A 24,852-nucleotide genomic window follows, 5' to 3' on the forward strand; every position below is an offset into this window, starting at 1 on the left:
TCACATAATGATTCTGGGGAAAGCAGTAGCTTTTGTCAAATATATTTTATTCTAACATAAATTCAATGAAAAAATGGCTATATCCTTGACATTGGTGAAGTTTTCAGAGATTAGTGTTAGAAAAATAACATGCCTCTGCTCATATAACAATTAGATAAACTTAATTTTTTTGAGTTTAGCAGTGTTGTGGCACATTTTCTCATATTTGTGTTAAGTAATTCTAGTTTGGGTAATTAAAGTTCTGCTCAATGAGACTTTGCCTCAACAGCAACTATGTCAGTTATCTGAATTACACTGTCATCAGTGCAATATGCCATTACCATAACATTTATGGTAAATGTTTTATGAGTAACATTTAAGAAAAAAATTAATAAAGAAAATGTATAATATTAAGTAGAAAAGGAAATAGTAATAATAGCAGCTACCATTTTGCTTTAAAAGTACCAGGTATTGTTCATAGTGCTTTATTTATATTATTTTATGTGTTGGTTGTGTAGCAGATGAGAGGCAGATAACTTGTGGGTGATTATCTATAGGTGACAGAGTTGGGATACAAACTCAGGTCTAATTGGTTTTGAAGTTACAGCTTTTAACTATATTGTACTGTACTGTTTTTTTAAATTTTTTAAAGCTTTTTGTCCAGTTTTATTGAAATACAATAGATACATAACATTTCTTAGTTTAAAGTCTACAACATAATGATTTGATATGTGTATATATTGCAAAATGATTTATCACAATAAGGCTAATTAACAAATCCATCACCTCACAAAGTTATAATTTTTTGTGTGTGTTAAGAACTTTTAAAATATACTTTCCTAGGAACTTTCAAATATAGTATTTTAACTATAACCAACATGCTGTGCATTATATACCCAGCATTTATTCATCTTATAACTAGAAGTGTGTACTTTTGACCACCTTCACCCGTCTTTCCCACCCCTCCCCCCTTGTCTCTGGCAATCACCAGTTTGTTCTCTGTTATATAAAACTCGATTTTTAGATTCCACAGATAAGTGATGTTTGTCCTTCTCTGACTTATTTCACTTGGCATAATGCCCTCAAGGTCCATCCATGTTGTTTCAAATTTGAAGATGTCCTTCTTTTTTTTATAGCTGAATACTTAATACCATCTTTTCGTTATTCATTCATCCATCAATGGATACTTAGTTTGCTTCCATGTCTTGGCTATTGTAAATAACTTTTCAGTGAACATGGGGGTACATATATCTTTTTGAGTTAGTGTTCTTGTTTTCTTCAGATAAATATCTAGAAGTGGAATTGCTGGATCATATGGAAGTTTTGTTTTTAATTTTTTGAGGAACCTCCATATTTGTTTCCATAGTGGATGCAATAACTCACTCATCAACTCTGTTTTTGTTTGTTTGTTTGTTTGTTTTTTGCGGTACGCGGGCCTCTCACTGTTGTGGCCTCTCCTGTCACGGAGCACAGGCTCCGGCCGCGCAGGCTCAGCGGCCATGGCTCACGGGTCCAGCCGCTCCACGGCATGTGGGATCTTCCCGGACCGGGGCACGAACCTGTGTCCCCTGCATCGGCAGGCGGACTCTCAGCCACTGCGCCCAGGGAAGCCCTCACTCATCAACTTTTAATTGAGCTTTCGGGCTTCCCTGGTGGCGCAGGGAAGGGCATACCGCAAAAAAAAAAAAAAGATCCTTAACTTAATTGAGCTTTCAAAGAAAACAAAGATGGCTATGCCAGTCTTTACCCATGATGGGCTCTTTAACAGGGAGAATAAGTAAAATGTCAGAATCTTAGCAATGTATAACAATAGGTTAGAGTCAATTTGAAATTTGTAAGCTGCTCTTGAAGCTCCTCTGGAAATTCTAGGTGGTATAGCATGGTGAACTGTGAAACTTGTCTAATTGTAGGCATCAATTAAATATGGTTACCTCCAGCATGAATTCTGGTTACAAGCAGAGACTTTGGTGTATCTAAATCTTTGAAAAGAATTTCAGATTTAAATTCTTCAAAATTGTAGATATAACAGTGTGTGTGGTCTAAAAACAATTTTCATGTACTTTTTTGTAAAGTCTGTTTTACTATCTATGTTATTTACCTGCACTCTTCTCCAAAGGGTTGGATGCTTATATCTCTCTGTTAAAAACAGTACATATGACAGCTCATCAGAATTAGGAAGTCGTGTTACTTGATGCCCTCTCACTTCGACATGTTAACAGACAATTTGAGGATTATATAACATATTTAACGTTTTTACATGCTTCCTTTTTAGAGAAATTCTGAAATACATTTATTTATACTTTTAATTTCTATTTCCTAGACTTTTTTTTTTTTTTGTGGTACGTGGGCCTCTCACTGCTGCGGCCTCTCCCGTCGCGGAGCACAGCCTCCGGCCGCGCAGGCTCAGCGGCCATGGCTCACGGGCCCAGCCGCTCCACGGCATGTGGGATCTTCCCGGACCGGGGCACAAACCGTGTCCCCTGCATCGGCAGGCGGACTCTCAACCACTGTGCCACCAGGGAAGCCCTCCTAGACATTTTGATACTAATACTAATAATTATTTTTTGTTCCATAAGCCGGGGGTCCCCAACCCCTGGGCCACAGACCGGTAGCCGTCCATGGCCTGTTAGGAACATGGCTGCACAGCAGGAGGTGAGCGGCGGGCTAGTGAGTGAAGCTTTATCTGTATTTACAGCCGCTGCCCATCGCTCCCATTACTGCCTGAGCTCCGCCACCTGTCAGATGAGTGTCGGCATTAGATTCTCATAGGAGCAAGAACCCTACTGTGAACTGTGCATGTGAGGGATCTAGGCTGTGCGCTCCTTATGGGAATCTAATGCCTGATGATGAGGTGGAGCTGAGGCGGTGATGCTAGCGCTGGGGAGCTGCTGCAGATACAGATTCTCACTAGCAGAGAGGTTTGACTGCACAGAGATCATAATAAACAGTTGCTTGCAGACTCATATCAAAACCCTATCAGTGAGTGGCAGGTGAAAACAAGCTCAGGGCTCCCACTGATTCTGCATTATGGTGAGTTGTATAATTATTTCATTATATATTACAGTGTAGTAATAATAGAAATAAAGTGCACAATAAATGTAATGCAGTTGAATCATCCTGAAACCATTCCCTGACCCCTGTTCCATGGAAAAATTGTCTTCCATGAAACCGGTCCCTAGTGCCAAAAAGGTTGGGGACCGCTGCCATAAGCATAGAATTTTATTTAGCAAAATAAATTCTTAAAATATAGATTTATTTTGAAAGCTCATAAAAGGAGAGTTAACATTACATTTTATGTTTTAAATTAATATGGAAGACTGTAATCTAAGCATATTTTAAGCAAGCAAGTAATCTAATTTGCAATGTTTTTGCTGGTGTCGCTCATATTTTAGGATACATTTTTAAATTTAAAATGCTTCATTATTAGTGAACACTGTAGCATGTTGTTTAGATTCACTATTTCATGCATTTCACTGTTGGGGCAAAAATTTGTGAGTAAACATTATTAATATGAATTCATGTTCGAAGAATGAATATCTGTTGCAGCTGAAAAGAATCAACCTATTAGCAATACCGTATTTAAAGGATTCTTATTACAGCAGCATAAAATCATCTAATGGGGCTATTTATATTTGATTTACTAGTTGAAGAATAATTTTTGTATAAATTTGTCAGAAATGCCCATATTTTATTTTAAAAAATTACCAATAAGCAAAGTCTGTAATTAGGAAGCAAAAATCTCCTCTGGGAAGCGGTGCTAAAATAAACAAAACAAAACAAAACAAAAAAATCAAAAACTGTATCATCAGAATAATCTGATCGTTGGATACATGCTTCATGAGTAAAATGTTTTATAAGATACTTGGGGATAGTGTTAGGCTAGACCTACCTTATATTGACTTATGCTTCATAATGAACAATATTTCTGGTGAAACCGTTAGATATTTCCCACTGGCCCTAGCTACAACAAAACAATTGGAAAAGCAACAGTTATGGATGATAATAAAGATATCTGAAGTATGCACACCCAGTTCAAACCTTTTTGTGTAATCTTAATTCTTCTACTCATGATCTCATCTATAGTTTGCTATATAAATTTCTCTACAGAACTTCCTTTTTTCTTTTTACTTTTTTGACTTTTAAAAATTAAGATATTGATATGTAACATTATATTAGTTTCAGGTGTACAACATGATGATTGGATATTTGAATATATTGCAACATGATCACATAAGTCTAGTTAACATTCATCACCGTACATAGTTACAAATTTTTTTCTTGTAATGAGACCTTTTAAAATCTGTTCTTTTAGCAACTTTCAAATATATCACACAGTGTTGTTAACTATAATCGCCATGCTGTGTATCACATTCCCATGATTTACTCATTTTATAACTGGAAGTTTGTACCTTTTGACGCCCTTCATCCATTTTGCCACCCCTCTCCTCCTTGTCTCTGGCAACCACCTATCTGTTCTCTGTATCTATGAGTTCGTTGTTTTATTATTATTATTTTTAGGTTCCACACACAAGTGGGATCATATGATATTTGTCTTTTTCTGTCTGACTTATTTCACTTTGCATAATGCCCTTAAGGTCCATGCATGTTGTTGTAAATGGCAAGATATCATTCTTTTTTTTATGGCTGAATAACATTTCAGTGTACATATATACCACTTTTTCTTTGTTCATTCATTTATCCGTGGACATCCTTGCCATTCTCTGCATTTCTATACATCCTCACCAACATTTGACATCTCTTGTTTTTCTGATAATACCCATTCTAACAGGAGTGGGGTGATACTTCATTGTGGTTTTGATTCGCATTTCTCTGATGGTTAGTGATGTTGAGCACCTTTTCATGTACTTTTGGACCATCTGTGTCTTATGTCTTTTTCAGAAAAATGTTCACATCTTCTGCACGTTTCTTAAATGAATTGTTTCTTTGCTGTTGAGTTGTATGAGTTCTTTTTATATTTTATATATTAACCCCTTATCAGATACATGATTTGCAAATATTCTCTCCTAGTTGGTAGGTTTCCTTTTCATTTTGTTGATGGTTTCCTTTGTTTCTGTGCAGAAGCTTTGTAGTTTGATATAGTCCCACTTGTTAATTTTTGCTTTTGTTGCCTTTGCTTTTGATGTCAAATTTAAAAATAAATTCCTTAGTTTAAAGTAGCTCTACTAAGCTAGAACATATGTTGTTCTTTTTCCAGTTGCCATTCCCATCATTTACACATTGTTTTTCTTAGTAAAATATCATCAACATAAGGAGGCATCACTTCTCTACTTGATTGTACTACAATTTGCTTTTGGGTTATCCAGCTCCTGTAGTCTTTCATTATTTGGTCAGCTTCCCCTGTGTCTCAATGTTCTGTATACTCTTCCCCCAAATTCCCTCAGCTAAATAATTTTATTTCTATAAATTAACTCATTTGTTTTACTCCTCTAAAATAATTAATTGTGCTTTTGATCATTGGCTCACAAAATAAGTCAAAATTCTAATGTATTTGTGAAATTTTACTTTTAAAAGATTGAGTTAGAAACAAATGTTGGGATTGACATATACACACTACTATATATAAAATAGAGAACTAATAAGGACCTACAGTAGTATAGCTCAGGGAACTACTCTCATTATTCTGTAGTAAGTCCCACATACGAATGAGTTCTGTTCTGAGAGCTCTTTTGTAAATGTGATTTGTTCATAAGTCCAACAAAGTTAGCCTAGTTACCCAGCTTACACAGTCGGTTATATATAGTACTGTACCGGAATAGGTTTATAATACTTTTCACACAAATAATACATAAAAAAACAAACACAAAAAATAAAGAAAACATTTTTAATCTTACAGTACAGTACCTTGAAAAGTATAGTAGTACAGTACAACAGCAGACATACAGGGGCTGGCATCGAGTGAACAGGCAGGAAGAGTTACTGACTGGGGGAGGGAGATGGTAGAGCTGAAGGATCGTCAACAATAGGAGATGTTTGCTTCCGGATATCCTGGGCTTGAAATAAAGATACTGTACTACTGCACTCCATATGGTACTGCACAGTAAAGTACACAAAAGCACAACCACTTGTAGAGGATGCACCCACGTGACAGTGTACGCCAGACACGTGAATTAACTTACGTGATTGGATATGCAAACACAGTTCACATCTTTGAAAGCTCACAACTTGAAGGTTCATATGTAGGGGACTTACTGCAATGACCTATATGGGAAAAGAATCTACAAAAGAGTGGATGTAGGTATATGTATAACGGATTCACTTTGCTATACAGCATAAACTAACACAATTTTTTTTTTTTTTTTGCCGTACGCGGGCCTCTCACTATTGTGGCCTCTCCCGTTGTGGAGCACAGGCTCCGGACGCGCAGGCTCAGCGGCCATGGCTCACGGGCCCAGCCGCTCTGCGGCATGTGGGATCTTCCCGGGCATGAACCCGTGTCCCCTGCATTGGCAGGCGGACTCTCAACCACTGCGCCACCAGGGAAGCCCTAACACAACATTTTAAATTAAGTATACTCCAGTGAAAATTTTAAAAAATTAGCATCCAAAAAACCCAAATTTTAGACATTTTGAGCATTTATGATTTTACTGAAATACATATTAAAATAGTTGTTTTACAGTACTAAGGCAACCAGTGAAGAAGGCAGTCAGCTGGATTTTATATTGCAGTATTATTACCTAATATAGTTAACTCATAATTTCATTAAAATATTTTTAAAAAGAATTTTTTGTTTCAATTTCCTATTGTAATTGTCATCTATTCTTTAGGGGTTTAACATGGCCATCATGATTTTTTTGTGGAGTAGCATTGATATTCACTATCTTGATAAACTTTTTATAGTAAAGACATATTTTTGTGAACAAACATTTTTTTTAGTCTCAAATGATAACCATTATAGCCATTTCTATATTAGTAATTCATGTGCCAGCCACTACTTACTTCTATAAATACTTTTGAAACTGTTAACAAGCAAAATTAAATTTATGTTTTGAATTATTAAAGTAAAATCCTATTTACATTTAGTATCATCTGGCTTTATAATATTCTAATAAAATTATTTTATAAATAATCAAAAACTTAATAAAGATCAGCTCGTGCTTTGTGACCACCTAGAGGGGTGGAATAGGGAGGAAGGGTGGGAGGATGACGCAAGAGGGAGGAGATATGGGGATATATGTATATGTATAGCTGATTCACTTTGTTATATAGCAGAAACTAACACACCATTGTAAAGCAATTATACTCCAATAAAGATGTTATAAAAAATAAATAAATAAAATAAGATAAAAACGTTCCACACACACACAAAAACACTTAATAAAATGAGAATATGAAGATCTGAGCATGTTTATTAGCATAATAAAATTTAACTCATAGAACTGAAGTGAGAATAACAAAATAATGTAATACCACTGACTAGCGCCTGACACTTGGAAGGGTCACAACAAATTGTTTATTATGTTTCTCTTCTTTAAATGTTTAAAATGTTTCTCTTCTTTAAAACTTGAGAGTTTTATTATGTTGCATTTAAAGAGTGTTTAATTTAGTTTTGTTTTTTCAGAGCACCTTCAAGTTTAAATCTGAGAGTGATATTCATTTGGCAGAACATCATAAACAGGTTCTGTATGATGGGAAACTTGCAAGTAGTATCGCATTTACATATAACGCTAAGGCCACGGATGCTCAGTTGTGCCTGGAATCATCACCAAAGGAAAATGCATCGATTTTTGTGCATTCCCCACATGCTCTAATGCTCCAGGTGGGTGAATAGTAGCTTAGTCTTCATGTTCTCATCAGCACTGTGTCTTTATTTTACATATTAAACATTGCTCATCTAGAAATCTCCAGTTGCTCTTTGTTTTTCTTTTTTGGTTTTCTAGTTCTTTGAATGATGTTTTTACCTTCTGCTTTTTTGGCAATATATTTTACCTTGGACTTGTCTCCTTAGTAGAAAATCTTTTTTTTCTGTTATATGTTCTATATCCTTTGAAATAAAATCAGTGAATTAGCTAAATAGATAATTGCAGATATTAAAAAATACTTTGCTTTAATAATGTATAACTCCCTAACATAAAAATTGCCTGAGTGTCTTTACATCCATGAGTCTCTTATTCTAAAATATTTTTGATTTAGAACTTCATATTTTCTTTGTAAAAATCTCTCAACTGAAGATTTCAAATTTAAGTGATTAGCAAAGATATTTCAAACTTTTATTTTACATGTGTATCAAAATTATATAATTTTGATTTTTAAATTTTAAAAATAGATTTTAAAATATCTATTTTATTTAATTTTCTTATGAAGCTGGAACAAGCAAATAGTGATAACATTATGCTTCAGAAAATGTAATAAACATTTTTGTTTTTGAACATAGGATGTAAAAGCTATAGTTACACATTCAATTCATAGTGCAATTCATTCTATTGGAGGGATTCAAGTGCTTTTCCCACTTTTTGCACAACTGGACAACCGGCAGCTCAACGACAGTCAAGTGGAAACAACTGTCTGGTAAGTTTTCTTTGAATATATAAGTTATGCCATTTTTTCCTCATTTAGATTATGCATGGTGCACTTGGTGTTGTGTAAATATATTATAATACTGGTTTTTATCCTTGAGGTGCTAATAAAAGTTTCTTTAGGATTAAGGCAGATATATATTTACACAATGTAAAAAAGCCTGACACTTAGATTTTTATAACCACAAAGGAGTGACTTCCTTGATAATAAATGAAGAATTCTTACTAGGTGTAGCATAGTGATTATAATATGAAGTTGAGGAAAAGTGTTAGTCCTGACCTTACCCTTTGCAAATGCCCATTGTTTGGATTGTCTGTGAAATCTTGTCAGATTAAATAAAATTACTAGGGTAAAGTTTATTCTCAAGAATAGTATTTAATAACACATAATTTATATCTTAAATATTGGTATTATTCTATAATGTTAGTGTCATAAGACTAGCACAATATTAAGTGATATTAGCTTTTTTTATATATAGATCATGTTTGAGAACCTAAATCTAACCAGTAGCATACCCATGTTTTATGTATTCAGAATCTTCTAATTAGATTGATTTCATGTGCAAATTTTATAGCTTCTCTTGTTTTAAATTAAAAAATACCTCATGGGGAGGGAGGGAGATGCAAGAGGGAAGAGATATGGGAACATATGTATATGTATAACTGATTCACTTTGTTATAAAGCAGAAACTAACACACCATTGTAAAGCAATTATACTCCAATAAAGATGTTAAAAAAAACCTCATGTATCAAACTCTGATTTAATCTTATATCTTAGAATCATATATGTCATAAGTTAAATCTGAATTTTAATAACTATTTGTGTACGTTGCTATGTTTGGAGAATTTAAAGGGAAAGTTATATAGGTAAACATTAGTTTACTAAATAGTAATATAGGAATGCTTCATTAGTATGTACACATATACATGAGATTCTTTATCGATCATCCAATTTTGAATTTGTAGAAAAACTAGTGAATGAAACTAAGACGGGAAAAATTTAAAGTCCATTGAAGTGTAACCTATGATTTTCTCCTATTAATTATTTAAATTAATTATTAACAAAATTCTGTCTTAGTGTTGCTAATAATATTATCCCTGCGTTGGGACCATCTTTATGTAAAGTATAAATCTAAGTATAAATGGGACCTGTACCTTTACAATAGCCAGCTGCCATCTGTGGGTCATGCTTCTTTTATATCAAGGTAATGTAGAGGTTGGAGTTTTGAAGTGAAAAGGAACCTTGAGGCCATGTCCTGCTGAGATATTATAAGGTCTTAAATACTTTTATTGGAAGGCAGATCAGCTTAGTGGAAAAGTGAAACATTTAAATTCCAGTCCTAATTTAAATTCAAAATGTTTTGCTCTTTGTCATCTAAGTGAACTAGTACACATTATGATCAGTAATTTTAAACCTAGTAAGTGCTGTGAAAAGAAGTTAGAGATGAAGTAGCAATTAGAAAACTCCATGTGTAATTTAAATATTTCATATGAATTAAGTCCATAATTATTTTAACCTGAAGTATAATGTTTTGCTTTGTGTAGAAAAATTAGAAAGATTATGCAGTTTGAGATGCTATAACTAAAATGATTAGAATAATTTATATCATCATGAGTAGTTATTATAAAATCTTAGTGATAAAACCATGTTTAACACGTTATCTGGTCCATTCATCCAAGGCACATGGTTATTTTTCATTGCCTGTCTTTAAAACTCATTTTAGTGTTTATATTATATTTTGATATTTAAATTGTATTTATTTCATCATGGAGATAAAAGGCAGTGGAAGGGATCAGCTTTCTGATTTTGATTTGTTTTTAGTTCTCTTATATCATTCATGTTAATTTTTCCATGTAATAACTAACTTTTTCAGTGATATATGTGTTCTTAGTTTATGGCCAATAGAAAACATATAAGAAGAAATGTACCACTTTCCTTTTCAGTAATAGTACATACCCAATTTCAGCCCTACCCTGTGATTCACTTATGTACTTCTTTGAATTCTTATCTAATACTTTTTCATTAATTGCTTCAAAGCCCTTGATGTCTGAGGTTGGCTCTTTAGTGGACAATTGTGTGTATCAGTAATTCAGTCTCTTGTTATATTTAGTTTTGAGGGGCACCATTTTGGTGGTGATACTGTCTCGGTTTTTAAAATGTTAAAGGCAGATTTTTAAATGGGGCGTCCCCCTCTACTTGAAGAACATAAATTCTTAGCTTTAGGGCAATGGTTGATAGAATTTCTTATTTTCTGGCTATATCTTAAATTCATATATATGAATGAGAACTTAAAATGGGATATGTTATCTTATTTTTAGTTAGTTTTAAACTCTTCTAGATGAATGAGAATATATGAACTTTAAAAATCTTGGACAAAATTTTATGTACCTTTTCTGGAAAATCTTTTTGTATAATAAATACATGCCCCAAATTGCAATGTTATCTAATTCTTGATTATTTTTTGGAGAAATTGAGCTAAACTCTAAAATAAGTTAATTCTTTGCCTTTGTGTTTCAAGCTAAAGTGTCTTAGTTTCCATGCACTTTCCTCCACTCAGTAGTCCCTGTTTATGAAACTTTTTATTGTTTATATAAGCCTCACCTTTGTTGGCACTACTTTATTATTGTTCTAATCATTGATGAGTTTTACTGTATAGAAGGGGTGTAATATTAAAATAATTTATTGAAGGAATAATCTTATTTTCTGGAGCCTTTAAAAATAGGCTTTATTTGTGCAGGAGAAATTTTGTGGCTTTTTTGTTTTATCATGAAAGCTACATGTTATAGTTGTTATATGTGTGGACTTTCAAGTCAGACACACTTGGCTTCAAATCCCTCGTTTACTATTTATTATTTACACAACTTTGAGTGTTATTAACTATTTTGTGTTTCAGTTTCTACCATTATAATAGAATAATATAGAATATTATATATATATAGACTAATAATAGCTCACTGGATTTTTTAAATTAAATGCAATAAAATATGTAGATTGACATACATGCTGGTTTTGTTATTATGATGACAATGGGTTAGGTAATCTAGATTATCTCTAATACTACAGTTTTATATTTTAAAATATATATCATCAATCATAGAGACTGATTGTTATAATAGGAGCCGTGTTACTTTATATTTGAAATTTTCTACCAATAATGTTATTTATAATGGAGAATTACTTATTTAAGTGATGAAGTAGGACTTATAATTTGAATTTCAGTTGTAATGATGAAAACTAATTGTGAACCATCTATCTATTTTCTAGATATAGTGGTTTAAAATTGAGAAATGTGTTAACTCAAGTTTTGAAGTCAGTACCAAGTTAAAAAAAAAGCTTTCAAGGGTTTAAGATGATTTTTCTTTAGCTGGTTTTTGGATTTTATAGCTACCCCGTTAGTATTTAAATCTCCAGGAATAACACTTTTTATTGCTTTTTCTTTTAACATGTAGTTTAGCCTTTGTGAAACAAACGAACAAAAAATGAACCACAAAAGGAATAAATGTTATTGAACTGAGTTAAATAGCTTGTAGCAACACATACAGTATTTTTAATGTAATTTTGTTTTGAATAAGTAAACCATGCCAATATGTAGTTGTTATAGTGATTTCAGACTATTCATAATGATTCTCAAGCACCATGATCATCTTGAGTAATTCTGCCAAGTGATGAAAGCTGTTTGGAAGTTTTGTCATTCCTCAGGGATTAATACTATTTTATATTGGACTGGTCGATTGATCCCATTCTGTCCAGCGATCATTGAGAGCAATAATTAAACAAATTACCTTTCACTAGACATTTAGTAAATATTTATTTAATGTATAAATAACAAATGCTTAATAAATGATTTCAAGAAGTATACCTCCAATCTTGAAATAATCATAGCTTTTGCATTTTGTGTTTAGGAATGACTCATTGAATTAGAAATTTCATTTTCCTTTGATTTGGATGATAATATACATTGACTGTAAATGTCCTGTCTTTCTCTGACTTGTCCCCAAAACCCCTTTTGTTTGAGTGTGTGTTTCTAAATTCTATAGATCATAGAAAGCAAAACAAATCTTCCTCGTTTGTTTGACTTAGGAAGAATGTACTATGAAAAAATATGTTTTCTGGCACAAGGTATAAATAGGTTTTTATATATCAAAAGATTAAAAATACACTAAGAGAGTAGTTCTCAAGCCTTCTTTTGGTGTCAGACTAAGGCTCAACCTAGTGTCCTATTATGTACTCTCTGTTCTTAGGTGATGGGGCTATCTGAGCGTATGTAATAGTAGCACAAGGCATTTACTGAGTACTTACTGTGTGCCAGTAGCTGTTTGTAATTGTATTACCTCATTTTATCCTGTTCTGCTGATGAGAGAGATAAAAATTGAGTACCTTGTTGAAGGTCACAGCGATTTAAGTGGTAGATTAGGACCAGAGTTCCAATTCTGAGAGCCTGATTCCAGAGCTCTCACTCTGAACTACCATGATTAACTCTGAGAATCACCTTTGCAAGCTATGGAATGATTTTAATACTGTAATGCTAACTTTATCTGATAGTAGTATGAATTAAAATAAGATAGCATATATAAACTGTGTATCACAGCGAGTGTCTGGTACGTAGTAGGCACTTAATGAGTTTTCTTTATTTCCTCAGTAAATGTTAGATTGTCCATTGATGTGATGCAATTTTATATTATTAAAATGTGTTTTAACTCTGTTAAACTCTGTTAATTTAACTCTGTTAATGCTGTTTTAACTCTGATAAATTAAAAATCAACCACAAGTGATCATTTAAATTAATTCTTGTAATTGCATAAATATTTTTCTCAGGAAAGTGTTCTTTTTGTTTCTAGTTATAATACAGGTTGTTTGATAGACTGCTTGATGGAATGTAAGCTATAAAAAATTTAGAAAATCCCATAAAGCATTTATGTCAATGATCCTATAATTAAGAATCCTCTTGTAATGTGAATATTATGACTCATTAATTAGTTTGTTTTGTGGGCTTAAATCCAGATTTTTTCCTAAAAGCTAGCTTGCTAGCCAAAGTTATTCCAGTAATTATCTTGAATTTTATAGCCGCTTTAATAATTAAATTTTCATTATAAAGTCCTGATTAGCACCACTGTCATTTGTAAACCAACACAATTACCTGGAAATTCCAGCATTTCATTGTCTAACAACCCAAATTTCCCCTTATACTTCAAAGTTACATAAAAATCCTTTGTCTGTGTTTTCTGATTTTTAGTTCAGGGGAAAGTGACTATTATACAGCTAATGTCAAAAATTTCTACATATTTTCACCGAACTGACATAAAAAATGAAATGTGACTGCTTTTTGTAGGCTAAAGAAGTGAAATTAGTACTTGTTTGTAATGATTGTCTCCCTTGTGGAGGTTGTTGTTTGTATATGTAGAATATAATTATTATTAGTTTGGTTTCTAGAAGTATTTAAACATTTAAAAATATATATCTATAGAATTATGTTCTCTTTATTTTCTTTATGTTTTTCAGGAAAATGTACATCTTTCACTTCTTTATATGCATATTTGCTATTTTGCCTTTTTTTTTAAGTTTACAAAATTAGTAATGAAAGTATTCTTTGAAGTGAAACAGACACAGAAAGTATATTTGACATATGTATACCAGTACTTCTATTAAAGGAGGAAAACCAAATAATTTTTTTAGTGAGATTTAACTAGAGTAGAATGGAATGTATATTGAATTCACTGTGCAAATAAATCCATAAATAAAAATTAAAATACAGTATTCTGCCTGAAACATAGGGAAATTATAGTGTAGTGTTCAAATAGCTTTCTCTTTGTCAGCCAAGTTCTTTTTACTCCATGGATCCTTTACAGAAGCTATCTGATAATAAAGTTTATGGTACATCTAACAATTTAATGAGTTTGTCAACTGTCAACAAGAAAGGACATTTTGTTTCTTGTAGACTTATGACTTCTGATTCACTGACTTTCCAAATAAGCTATTTTTTATAGTCCATTTTAAAGTGTTTTTCATAATAAGTGATTGCTTTTCTACAATAATTCCTCCATAAAAAGTTTCCTTTAAATTTAGTGAAATCTGTTTTTAATGCTGTATTAGTTTGTGCTGTTTCAATTTTCAACACATAATTTTGCTCTGTGCATTTTCCCTGCCATAAAGGAAGGCTTCTGCTTTATCTTTGACCAGAACAAACAAACAAGGCATTGTTTTGGCAGAAGGGTAACTACAAATTATTAGTTGCAGGAATTTGGACAACCATGGACACATCTTTACTGAATTTGTTGCCTTAATTTTCCTCTAGTTTGCATATCAGCATTCTCTGTCCTTAAATATTTTAATGATATTTTGTAACTGAAGGTGTTGTTATTTTATGCATGGAATAGCATTTATTTCTTTAACTCTCCTATATCTTTACATTGCTTTTGAAAATAATAAGGTAAATTGCTTCATTTATTTTGTTTTTATGATATTCATGCAGTCTAAATCTAAAATAAGTATTATTTGCATTTATGAGGAACATTGCCATATGTGCGAATATTCAGAGTTCATCCTCAAAAGCTCAGAATATTTCTGATGGGAATTGGGTATAAATCCCCCAAGTGTTTATGCTCTCTTCCCTTTCTCTCCCCTGAATGTGATGACCGTTATGTGCAGTGAGTGGAATCTTCAATAAAAGAATTAATAAGGCATCATCAGGAAATTCTAGTTAATTTAGTATGGTAATTTTTTGAAAGTTTTTTTTTTTTTTTTGATGTGGACCATTTAAAAAGTCTTTATTGAATTTGCTACAATATTGCTTCTGTTTTATGTTTTGGTTTTTCGGCCACGAGGCACATGGGATCTTAGCTCCTCAACCAGGGATCGAACCCACACCCCTGCATTGGAAGGCGAAGTCTTAACTACTGGACTGGGAGGGAAGTCCCTAGTATTATAATTTTATTGGCCTTTATTTTATTTTGTTTCTGGGTTTATGGTCTTACTACCTAGATGGACAACACCCAGAGCTTTTTCTGTTGTAGCCTTCTATTTAGGCTCATATACCCAAACTCAAACTCAACCTTCTCCAAATAAAAACTCGTAACTTTCTCTTCTGCACATTTTATATCACATTTGACATTATTTTTAAAGTTTTAAATTAATTTTTATTTTTGTTGAAGACTTTATTTTTTAGAGCAGTTTTAGGTTTGCAATAAAATGGAAAGGAGTAAATAGATATTTCATATACTCCCCCTCTTCACACATACATATCCTCCCCTATTATCAACATCACTCACCAGAATCGTATATTTTTTTAACAAGGATGAACATAAATCAATAGATCATAATCACTTAAAGTCCATAGTTAAGAGTTCACTCTTGGTATCATACTTTTTATAAGTTTGGACAAAAGTATAATGCCATGTATCCATCTATTTATAATATCATAAAAATATGTTCACATTCCTAAATATATTTTGTGTTCTACCCTTTCACACTGCCCCCAGGCAACCACTGATCTTTTTATTGTCTCCATAATTTTGCCTTTTCAAGAATGTCATATAGCTGAAATCATACAGAATGCAGCTGTTTCAGATTGTCTCCTTTCACTCAGTAATATGCAATTAAAGTACCTCCATGTCTTTTCATGGCTTGATAGCTCATTTCTTTTTAGCGTTGAATAATATATATTCTAATATCTAAATGTACCACAGTTTATTTTTCCATTCACCTACTGAAGGACATCTTGGTTGCTTCCAAGTTTTGGCAATTAAGAATAAAGCGTCTATAAATATCTGTGTGCATGTTTTTGTGTGGATATAAGTTTTCAACTCTTTGGGTAGATACAAAGTAGCATGATTGCTGGATTATATGGTAAAAGTATGTTGAGTTCTGTAAGAAACCCCCAAACTGTCTTCCAAAGTGGCTGTACCATTTTCATTCCCAGCAGCAGTGAATGAAGTAATAGATTATTAGTTTCTTGTCAGTTATTTCAGATTTTCTACATAGACAGTCACGCTGTTTGTAACCAAAGACAGTATTATGTCTTCTTTCCCAACCTGTATATATTTTATCACATTAGCAAGGACTTTCAGTGTCATGTTGAAAAGGAGTGGTGAGAGGGGACATCCTTGCTTTGTATCTGATCTTAGTGGGAAAACTTTGAGTTTTTCATCATTAAGTATGACGTTAGCTGTAGGTTTTTTATAGATAGTCTTTATCAAGTTGAGAAAGTTCCCGTTTATTCCTAGTTTCCCGAGAGTTTTTATCATGGGTGGCTGTCGGATTGTGTCAAATGCTTTTTCTTCATCTGTAGATGTGAAAGTGATGTTTCTTTTTTAGCCTATTGCTGTCTTGAGCCAGCCTTGCATACTTTGGATAAATCCCATTTGGTTGTGGAGTATAATTCTTTTTATCTTGTTTGGATTCAATTTGCCCATGTTTTGTTGAGGATTTTCACATGTCTGTTCATGGGAGATATTGGTCTGTAGTCTTCTTTACTTATTATGTCTTTGTCTAGTTTTGGTATGAGTGATGCTGTCTTCATAGAATGAGTTAGGAAAGTAGTTCCTCTGATTCTATCCTCTGAAAGAGATGTAGAGAATTGGTATAATTTATTCCGTAAGTGTTTGGTAGAATTCACCAGTGAATCCGTCTGGACCTGGTGATTTCTGCCTATTAATTATTGATTCAATTCCTTTAATAGATGTAGGTATATTCAAAATGTCTATTTCTTCTTGTGTGACTCTTGTCAGGTGATGTCTTTCAAGGAATGTTTCTTTTCATCTAGGTTCCCAAACCTGTGGCCATAGAATTGCTCACAGTGTCCTTTATTATTCTTTTAATTTCCATGGGATATGTAGTTATGTCTCTTCTTTCAATTCTAATATTAGTATTTCCGTCTTCTCCCTTTTTTTCTTTGTTAGTCTGGCCTAGAGGCTTATCAATTTTATTAATCTTTTTAAAGAGCCAGCTTTTGTTTTCATTGACTTTTTCTATTGATTTCCTGTTTTCTGTTTCTTTGATTTATACTCTGGTTCTCATTATTTCTTCTTGCTGCTCACTTTAGATGGCATTTACTCTTTTTTTTTCTAGTTTCCTAAGGTGAAAATTTAGATTAATGACTGTTAGATTTTATATATATATATATATATATAAATATATATATATATATAAATATATATATATATATATATAATTTTTTTTTTTTTTTGCATTATAGAGGTCTGAGCATCCAATTCCAATATGTGGAGGCATGGTTTTCCCCCCATACCACCAAAGATTCTCTGTGACACCAACTGGGTATCCTATCATTTAACTCAATTCTGACACTCAAATCTGACATAGCATCAGATTCCACAGGTTAAGGGCTCAGTCTCACAAGACTGGCCCTCTTCACTTTAGATGCCAGTTGTAAGTCTAGGTTATCACCTGTGCTTCTGAACAACTGACTGTAGATGGTAGGTTCCAGTAACCTCCTCCTTGGACTTCAGGTGATAGTTGCAAGTCCAGGTCGTTACTCGTACTTCTGACTGACTGGATATAAACCAGAGGTTCCCGCCACCCCCTTGGGTTCAGTTACTTTGCTAGAGTGGCTCACAGGGCTTAGGGAAACATTTTACTTACTGGATTACTAGTTTATTATAAAAGGATGATGAAGGATACAGATGAATATCCAAATAGAAGAGATGCATAGGGCAAGGTATGGGGAGAGGGCATGGAGCTTCCATTCCCTCTGCAGGTATGCCACCCTTCTAGTACCTCCATATATTCACAGACTGGGAAGCTCTCCCAGCCCTGTGTTTTTTCTTTTTAATGGTGGCGTCATTACAAACACATGACTGATTAAATCAATGACCGTTGGTGATTGAACTCAATCTCCAGCCCTTCTCCCCTCTCTCCCTGGAGCTAGGTGGGTGGTAGGTGGGCTGGACTGAAAGTTCGAACCCTCTAATTATATGGTTGGCTGTGTTGGCAACTGGCTCTCATCCTTAAGTGAGCTCCAAAAGTCACTTCATTAACATGACAGAAGACACTTTTTATTACTGCCATCCCTTAGGAAATTTCAAGGGACCTAGCTCTGCCAGACCTCTGTGCCAAAAATGGGGACCAAGGACAAATGCACATTTCTTATTATAAATCACAATATCACAACATTGAATGCTCTAAATTTCCCAGTAATCACTGATTTCATTTTATTCCACAGATTTTTTTTTTTTTTTTTTTTTTTGCAGTATGCGGGCCTCTCACTGTTGTGGCCTCTCCCACTGCGGAGCACAGGCTCCGGACGCACAGGCTTAGCGGCCATGGCTCACAGGCCCAGCCGCTCTGCTGTACGTGGGATCTTCCCAGACCGGGGCACGAACTCGCGTCCCCTGCATCGGCAGGCGGACTCTCAACCACTGCCCCACCAGGGAAGCCCCTATTCCACAGATTTTGATCAGTTGTATTTTCATTTTCATTTCATTCAAAAATATTTTTAATATCTCTTGAGATTTCTTCTTTGACCCATGCGTTATTTAGAAGTGCACCGTTTAATGTTCACATTGTGGGATTTTTCCAGTTGTCTTTCTGTTACTGATTTCTAGCTAATTCGATTGTGATCTGAGAGTAGATATTGTGTGATTTCCACTATTTTAAATTTGTTAGATATGGTTTATGGCCCAGAATGTTGTCTAGCTTAGTGAATGGTCTATGCAAGCTTGAGAAGAACGTTTATTCTAATGTGGTTGAGTGAAGTAGTGTATAGATGCCAATTACCTCCAGCTGTTTGTTGGTGTTGTTGAGTTCAACTATGTCCTAACAGATTTTCTAACCCCTGTAGCTGTCCATTTCTGAGAGAGGGATGTTGAAATCTCCAACTATGATAGTGATTTCATCTATATCTCCTTACTGTTGTAGCAGTTTTTGCTTTACATAATTTTATGTTCTGTTGTTAGGTATATGCGCTTTAGATATTGGTATCTTCTTGGAAAATTGACTCCTTTATCATTGTGTAATGCTGTTCTTAATCTCTGATACTTTCTTTGTTTTGAAGTCTTGTCCAAAATTAAAGTAGGTACTTCTACTTTTGTTTGTTTCATTTTTGTCAAAGGTGCAAAAGCAGTGTAAGGGAAGAAGGATAGTTGTATGCTAAAATGAACCTCAACCTCATTAAAAATTAACTCAAATATCAGCTGTAAAGGTAAGATATAAAACTACAGAACTTTTAGAAGAAAACATAGGAGAAAATCTCTGCAACCTAGGCTATGCAAAGGTATTTTAGACATGACCTTAAAAGTGTGATGCATACAAGGAAAAAATTGATAAATTTGACATTGGCTTCATCAAAGTTAAATTTAACCTTTTACTCTGCAGAAGAAACGATGAAAAGATATTTTACAGATTGGAGGAAGATGATAGAAAATCAGTTTGACGAAGGACTTATATCAAGACTACATTTAAAACTCTCAGACACTAGTAGTAAGAAAGCATGAAATCCAATTTTAAAAAATGGGAAAAAGACTTGAGCAGATACTTCACCAGAGAAGGCATAAGGATGTCAAAATTGCACATGAAAAGATGTTCAACATCATTAACCAATTTATTTAAAACACTATGAGATGTAACTACACAGTTAGTAGAAAGGCCAAAATTAAAAAAAAAAAATACTCATGATGCCAAGTGCTGGTAAGGATGAGGAGCAACTGGAGCCTATTACTGGTGGGACTGGCAAATGGCACAGCCATTCTGTCAGTTTGGCAGTTTGTTATGAAGTTAAACATATACTTACCACATAATTCAGCCTTTCTACTCCTGGATTTGTATTTGTGAGAAATGAATGAAAACTGTTCACACAAAAACCTTTATGTGAATGTTTACAGTAGTCCTATTCATAATTGCTATAAACTAGATACAGCTCACATGTACCCATTAGGTAGTCTATTTATTCAAGGGAATACTATTCATCAATTAAAAGAAAAAAAAAACTTGATGTATGCAACTACTTAGATGAATCTCAAGAGACGATATGTTGCAGTCAAGAAGAACATATTAAGAAGATTACATACTGTATGACTATATGACATTCTTGAAAAGTCAAAACTATATCCATATAAGAGATAAGTAGTTACCCAAGGTTGTTTTGGCTGTTGAGAGAGTGTGACTGCAAGGGTATAAAGGGATAGGATAAATGAGTTTTTTGTGTGTGATGGAACGCATCTTACCTTGATTGTGGTGGGGTTATACAAATCTATACGTCTAACATTCTCAGAATTACATACACACACAAAGAAAAGAAGTAAAGTAGTTGGTTTTACTACATGATCATTTAAAAAATGAAATTAATTATGAAAAGGATAGAGAATTCCTGGATGTATATGAAGCCTAAGTATCAAATAATTATTTCATCTTTTTGTGTAGCTAGCTGTTTTAATATTTATTTCATTTTTTTTTTTTTTGGTAATTTCAGCACTTCTAGGGTGTATTTTTAATCCTGCTTTTATCTGAGGCTTGGCTGAAAGTAGACCCAACACCAGGAGAAGGGACTATTTGGCTTCCCTGCTGTGCATGTTTGGATCATGAAGGACATTAGAGTATGCATATATAGTTAAGATCACCTATTTGTCATTATAACCTATCTCTGTTTTTCCTTTGAAGCTTTGAACTTATTAGGTATTAGAGAGTTACATCATTAAATTTCTAAATCATTCATGTATCCATGGATTATACACGATAGTGGTGCTGCCACTAGAAACATGTTCAGAAAGCTCTCATAAAGGTGCTAGGACACTTAGAGCATTGTGATTGTTTGTTGGCTGGAATTAAATTAAAAATGAGTAGGCTTTAAGAGTTATCTCTTTTACAGTGGAGCGTTATAATAAATATCTATAGGGTATTGATAGAGAATTATGAATAGAGATGATCAAAAGGCTATTTGGTTGTCAAACTATGTAAATACTGGTAAATGCTATAGGCTAACACATAATGATGTCATAAGAGGTTTGGAGTTCCTCTGCCTGTACACATTTTGAAATTTTGTTTCCTTCATAAGACAACTTTTGACACATTACAGTTACAATTTTACAAATGTCTATTTTTTTTGCTATAATATATTTTGTCAGAAATAAAATAGGCTGATGAAACATAAAATTAAAATCTGTTACCAGACAAAGGAAGGTAAAAAACTGTGATAGCCTGACTAACTTTTAATAGAGCCTTTAAAGAATGTTCTTAGATAGCTATGACAGTCATGAGGCTGTCTGCCTCCTTATGAGGCTGAAAGAAAAGGGAGAAGTTGCTGAGGAGAGATTTCATGGCTAAGGGAGGCTTAGTGATTTCATGTACTACCCAGTGTATTTCATCTGTCCTCACATTTTACTGTACTGCATTTCACTGTTTTCCTTATTTGACTCTGCAGATAAATGTATTTTACTTATTTTGGCATGTATCTCCACTTGATGTTTGAATTGATGAATGTGACAGTTTGTGTGTCAGGGTTTATTGCCTAGGTAGGCAGTTAGGCAGTGGTCTTTTGAGATAGCATCTTCAGGAATACATGGTCTAAAAGTGACTGCTAAAGGTACATGGAGTTAGAAGCTTTTGGTTTAGAACTTTCTAATTTTGAACTGTGAAGGAATTTAACTCTTCTAACTTATTGTGGGAATTTTTTGTGTCACTGGAAATTAATTGTGTTGAGTGTGAAATTTTCTTGGGTGTGGACTTGAGTTGATTTCTTTTACAGTTTTATTCCTGCTATGATCACTCTCATCTTGGAAGAGTTTTGTAGTGAAAGAAATAGCATAGAAACTATATTAGATACTTTATATATGTATTCATCTTTTGCAAGATTTCAGTGTTTCTCAGTACTAAATTAGGCTACATAAGAGATGAAACCTTATGAAAAAGTCAAAAGAATTTCCCCCATTACTGGTACCTTAAATCTTATTGGAACTTAATCTACTTCTGAATTTATTCTGACAATTATTTTGCCTGTAGTGTTTCTTAAGAGATTAAAAACACACTTATGTAAGTGGATGAGTTGTCAAATTTCAGGGGGAATCTTTAATTTTTACATTATTAATTCCATTCTTCTTAATATATTTAAACAGCCCATCTAGCTGAGGTGCTTTGTTTCCATACAAAGCAAATTGAAAAGCCAGTTTCCTGTACCCTAAGAACTGCCTTTGAACTGAACTTGGGTTATATATTAAATCTTAATAATTTCAGTTATAAATTAAGTCTATCTTTATGATATATTGCATCTTTAATAAAATTCCTCAAAGATAATACAAGTTTTGGGATAATATTACATGAGTTATCTACATCAGTTATTTTTAAAAAATAAAGGACAAGTTGAAATGGATAAAGTTATATTAAAATCAAGTGAAAATCTATATTTACATAAATTTTAATGGCTCCTAAAGGTAGTACGTATTTTTTTCATTAGGAACAAAAATGAGTCATGTTTATACGTAGTTGTTAAATATTATCCGTTATTTGTGGGCCAAGAATATTGTGGTAATTCTTTAATAATGTGGACCAGAAAGCTCTGGAGAGATTATTAATATGCTAAGTCGTTAGAGGTATTGTTGTATTATTTCCTTCATTTTTCTTAAGGTATAGCCCTTTACTAGTGTGATATTTGAAATAAATTTTTCCTAATTTAATTAAAGCTCATTAAAGAATTGGAAGATGGTAATTATTTTGAAGAAATAACCCTATAGTTTATTAGTGTCATTTTCCTTAAAAGGAGACAGAATTAAAAACCCTTAACCATTCCTGAAGTAGAATTGTTACTTACAGAACATACATTATAGTACTGTCTATTGAAAAGTTTAGCAATTTGACTTTATGAGGTAAAAACCAGTTTACTTTTTGTCTATCAAGTAAAATATTCCTGTGAAAATCTGTTTCTGGGTATTGCTATACTTTTCAAAAGAATGTTCTGTGTTGTGTATACTAGTTTTGGCTGACACAGATACTTGCTTTTTGGTTTATCCTGTATATTTAGATCCTCTACAGATGAACTGATGTGTCTAGACAGGAAGTGGTATGTAGGAGATATAGGAATGGGCTGAAGTATCCTTTATATTTGCCTTTGTATCTAGGGGAGTTGGAAATAGGCAAGAATGGAGAGAAATTTTGTATGGCAGTACACAGAATTTTGCAAGTTAATTGTGAGCCCTGAAGCAATCCGATGCATTTTAGTTACTGGTAAGTTTGTTAAATTATGTTTGAAAATGTACCTCTTCGAAGATGGCCATCTATTTACTATTAAGTCCACCATGTCAAATATACCTATTTTAAAGATTTTTTCAAAAGATGTAGTATTGCTATTGCATTGGGTTTTAGGTATAAATTAAAAATACTTTTGTTGGTGAATGCATTTGACTTTTCAATTGTTGTCATAGTTAAAATTGAAGTGAAATTAACATATGGGTAGTCTTGTGTTAATATTTTGGAATAATAAAATTAATATTTCTGATTTTGTAATGGAACTCCACTGTGTTTAGAAGTCTGAGTTATTAATTCATTAGATGTTTGAGAAAGAGTAGTCCTTCTGACATAAAAGAATAAGAAAATCCATGGCATCTTTGTAATTTTGTATGGTTCTATACAGAAGGGTGATCTATTGTAAGAAATACTTTTTTGCATTTTTTCATGGACCATAGGAACCATAGTGAGGCATTTCTAGTCTTTCTTTTTGGCAGTGCTAATGTTTAGGAGTCTTAGTCATCTTTCCCCCTAAATCACTAACTCAGGTGTAGGTAAGAATTCCATGAACAGATTAGGAAATTGTGTAATCTCTATGCAATAGTTTTCTTTATTCTTTTCAAACACTTAGGCAGATGTATTATGTATATCAGTGCTTAAGCAGTTATTTGTGAAGTGGCTTTGACTATTGATACAATTCATGTAAATTGGATTAGATTGCTTAATAGCTGTTCTTTACAGAAACATTAAAAAAAAATCTCAAGGGATTCTTTGGTAGTTGTGTTTTTCTTGTAAATATCCATCGTTGACTTTAGGACAAAGTAAAAGAATATCATTGATTTGCAATACTAGTTTACTGTTTTCTTTTTTGTGGCTTAAAGATACAGGGCTAGTTAATGTAATTGAATTTTAATTTCTTGTAACGAAGTAGTTTATTTACATATATACTATATTTTTCTAGCTGATATCATGTAATCCATTAAACTATCAATTTTATAGCGATAAGAATGATGTTAATTTTGCTGTTGGTTCTTTTTATGAGAATATTTCTGATTTGAACAAGAATAGCCTCATTATCAGGTAAATGTGTTGTCAATCCTATAGAAACCTGAAGAGCTAGAGTAACTTTAGGAAACAGAATAACTTTAGATTCCTTTTGAGCCTTAACAATTTTC

At 33.2% G+C, this 24,852-nt stretch overlaps 1 protein-coding gene across 3 annotated transcripts in view; it reads left to right on the forward strand.

The window, feature by feature from the left end:
* Window positions 1–24,852, forward strand: part of NBEA (neurobeachin) — a gene marked incomplete at its 5' end in the record, with an annotated part of 627,381 nt that overhangs the window by 109,559 nt on the left and 492,970 nt on the right. For all 3 annotated transcript variants that reach the window (XM_082859302.1, XM_082859301.1, XM_082859303.1), the window contains 2 exons: window positions 7,559–7,756; window positions 8,372–8,505. In XM_082859302.1, the coding sequence (XP_082715428.1) occupies window positions 7,559–7,756; window positions 8,372–8,505 (332 nt within the window). The remainder of the gene's footprint in view (window positions 1–7,558; window positions 7,757–8,371; window positions 8,506–24,852) is intronic.

The sequence above is a fragment of the Leucopleurus acutus genome (genome assembly GCF_964270905.1).
Source record: "Leucopleurus acutus genome assembly, chromosome: 18".
NCBI lineage: Eukaryota > Metazoa > Chordata > Mammalia > Artiodactyla > Delphinidae > Leucopleurus > Leucopleurus acutus.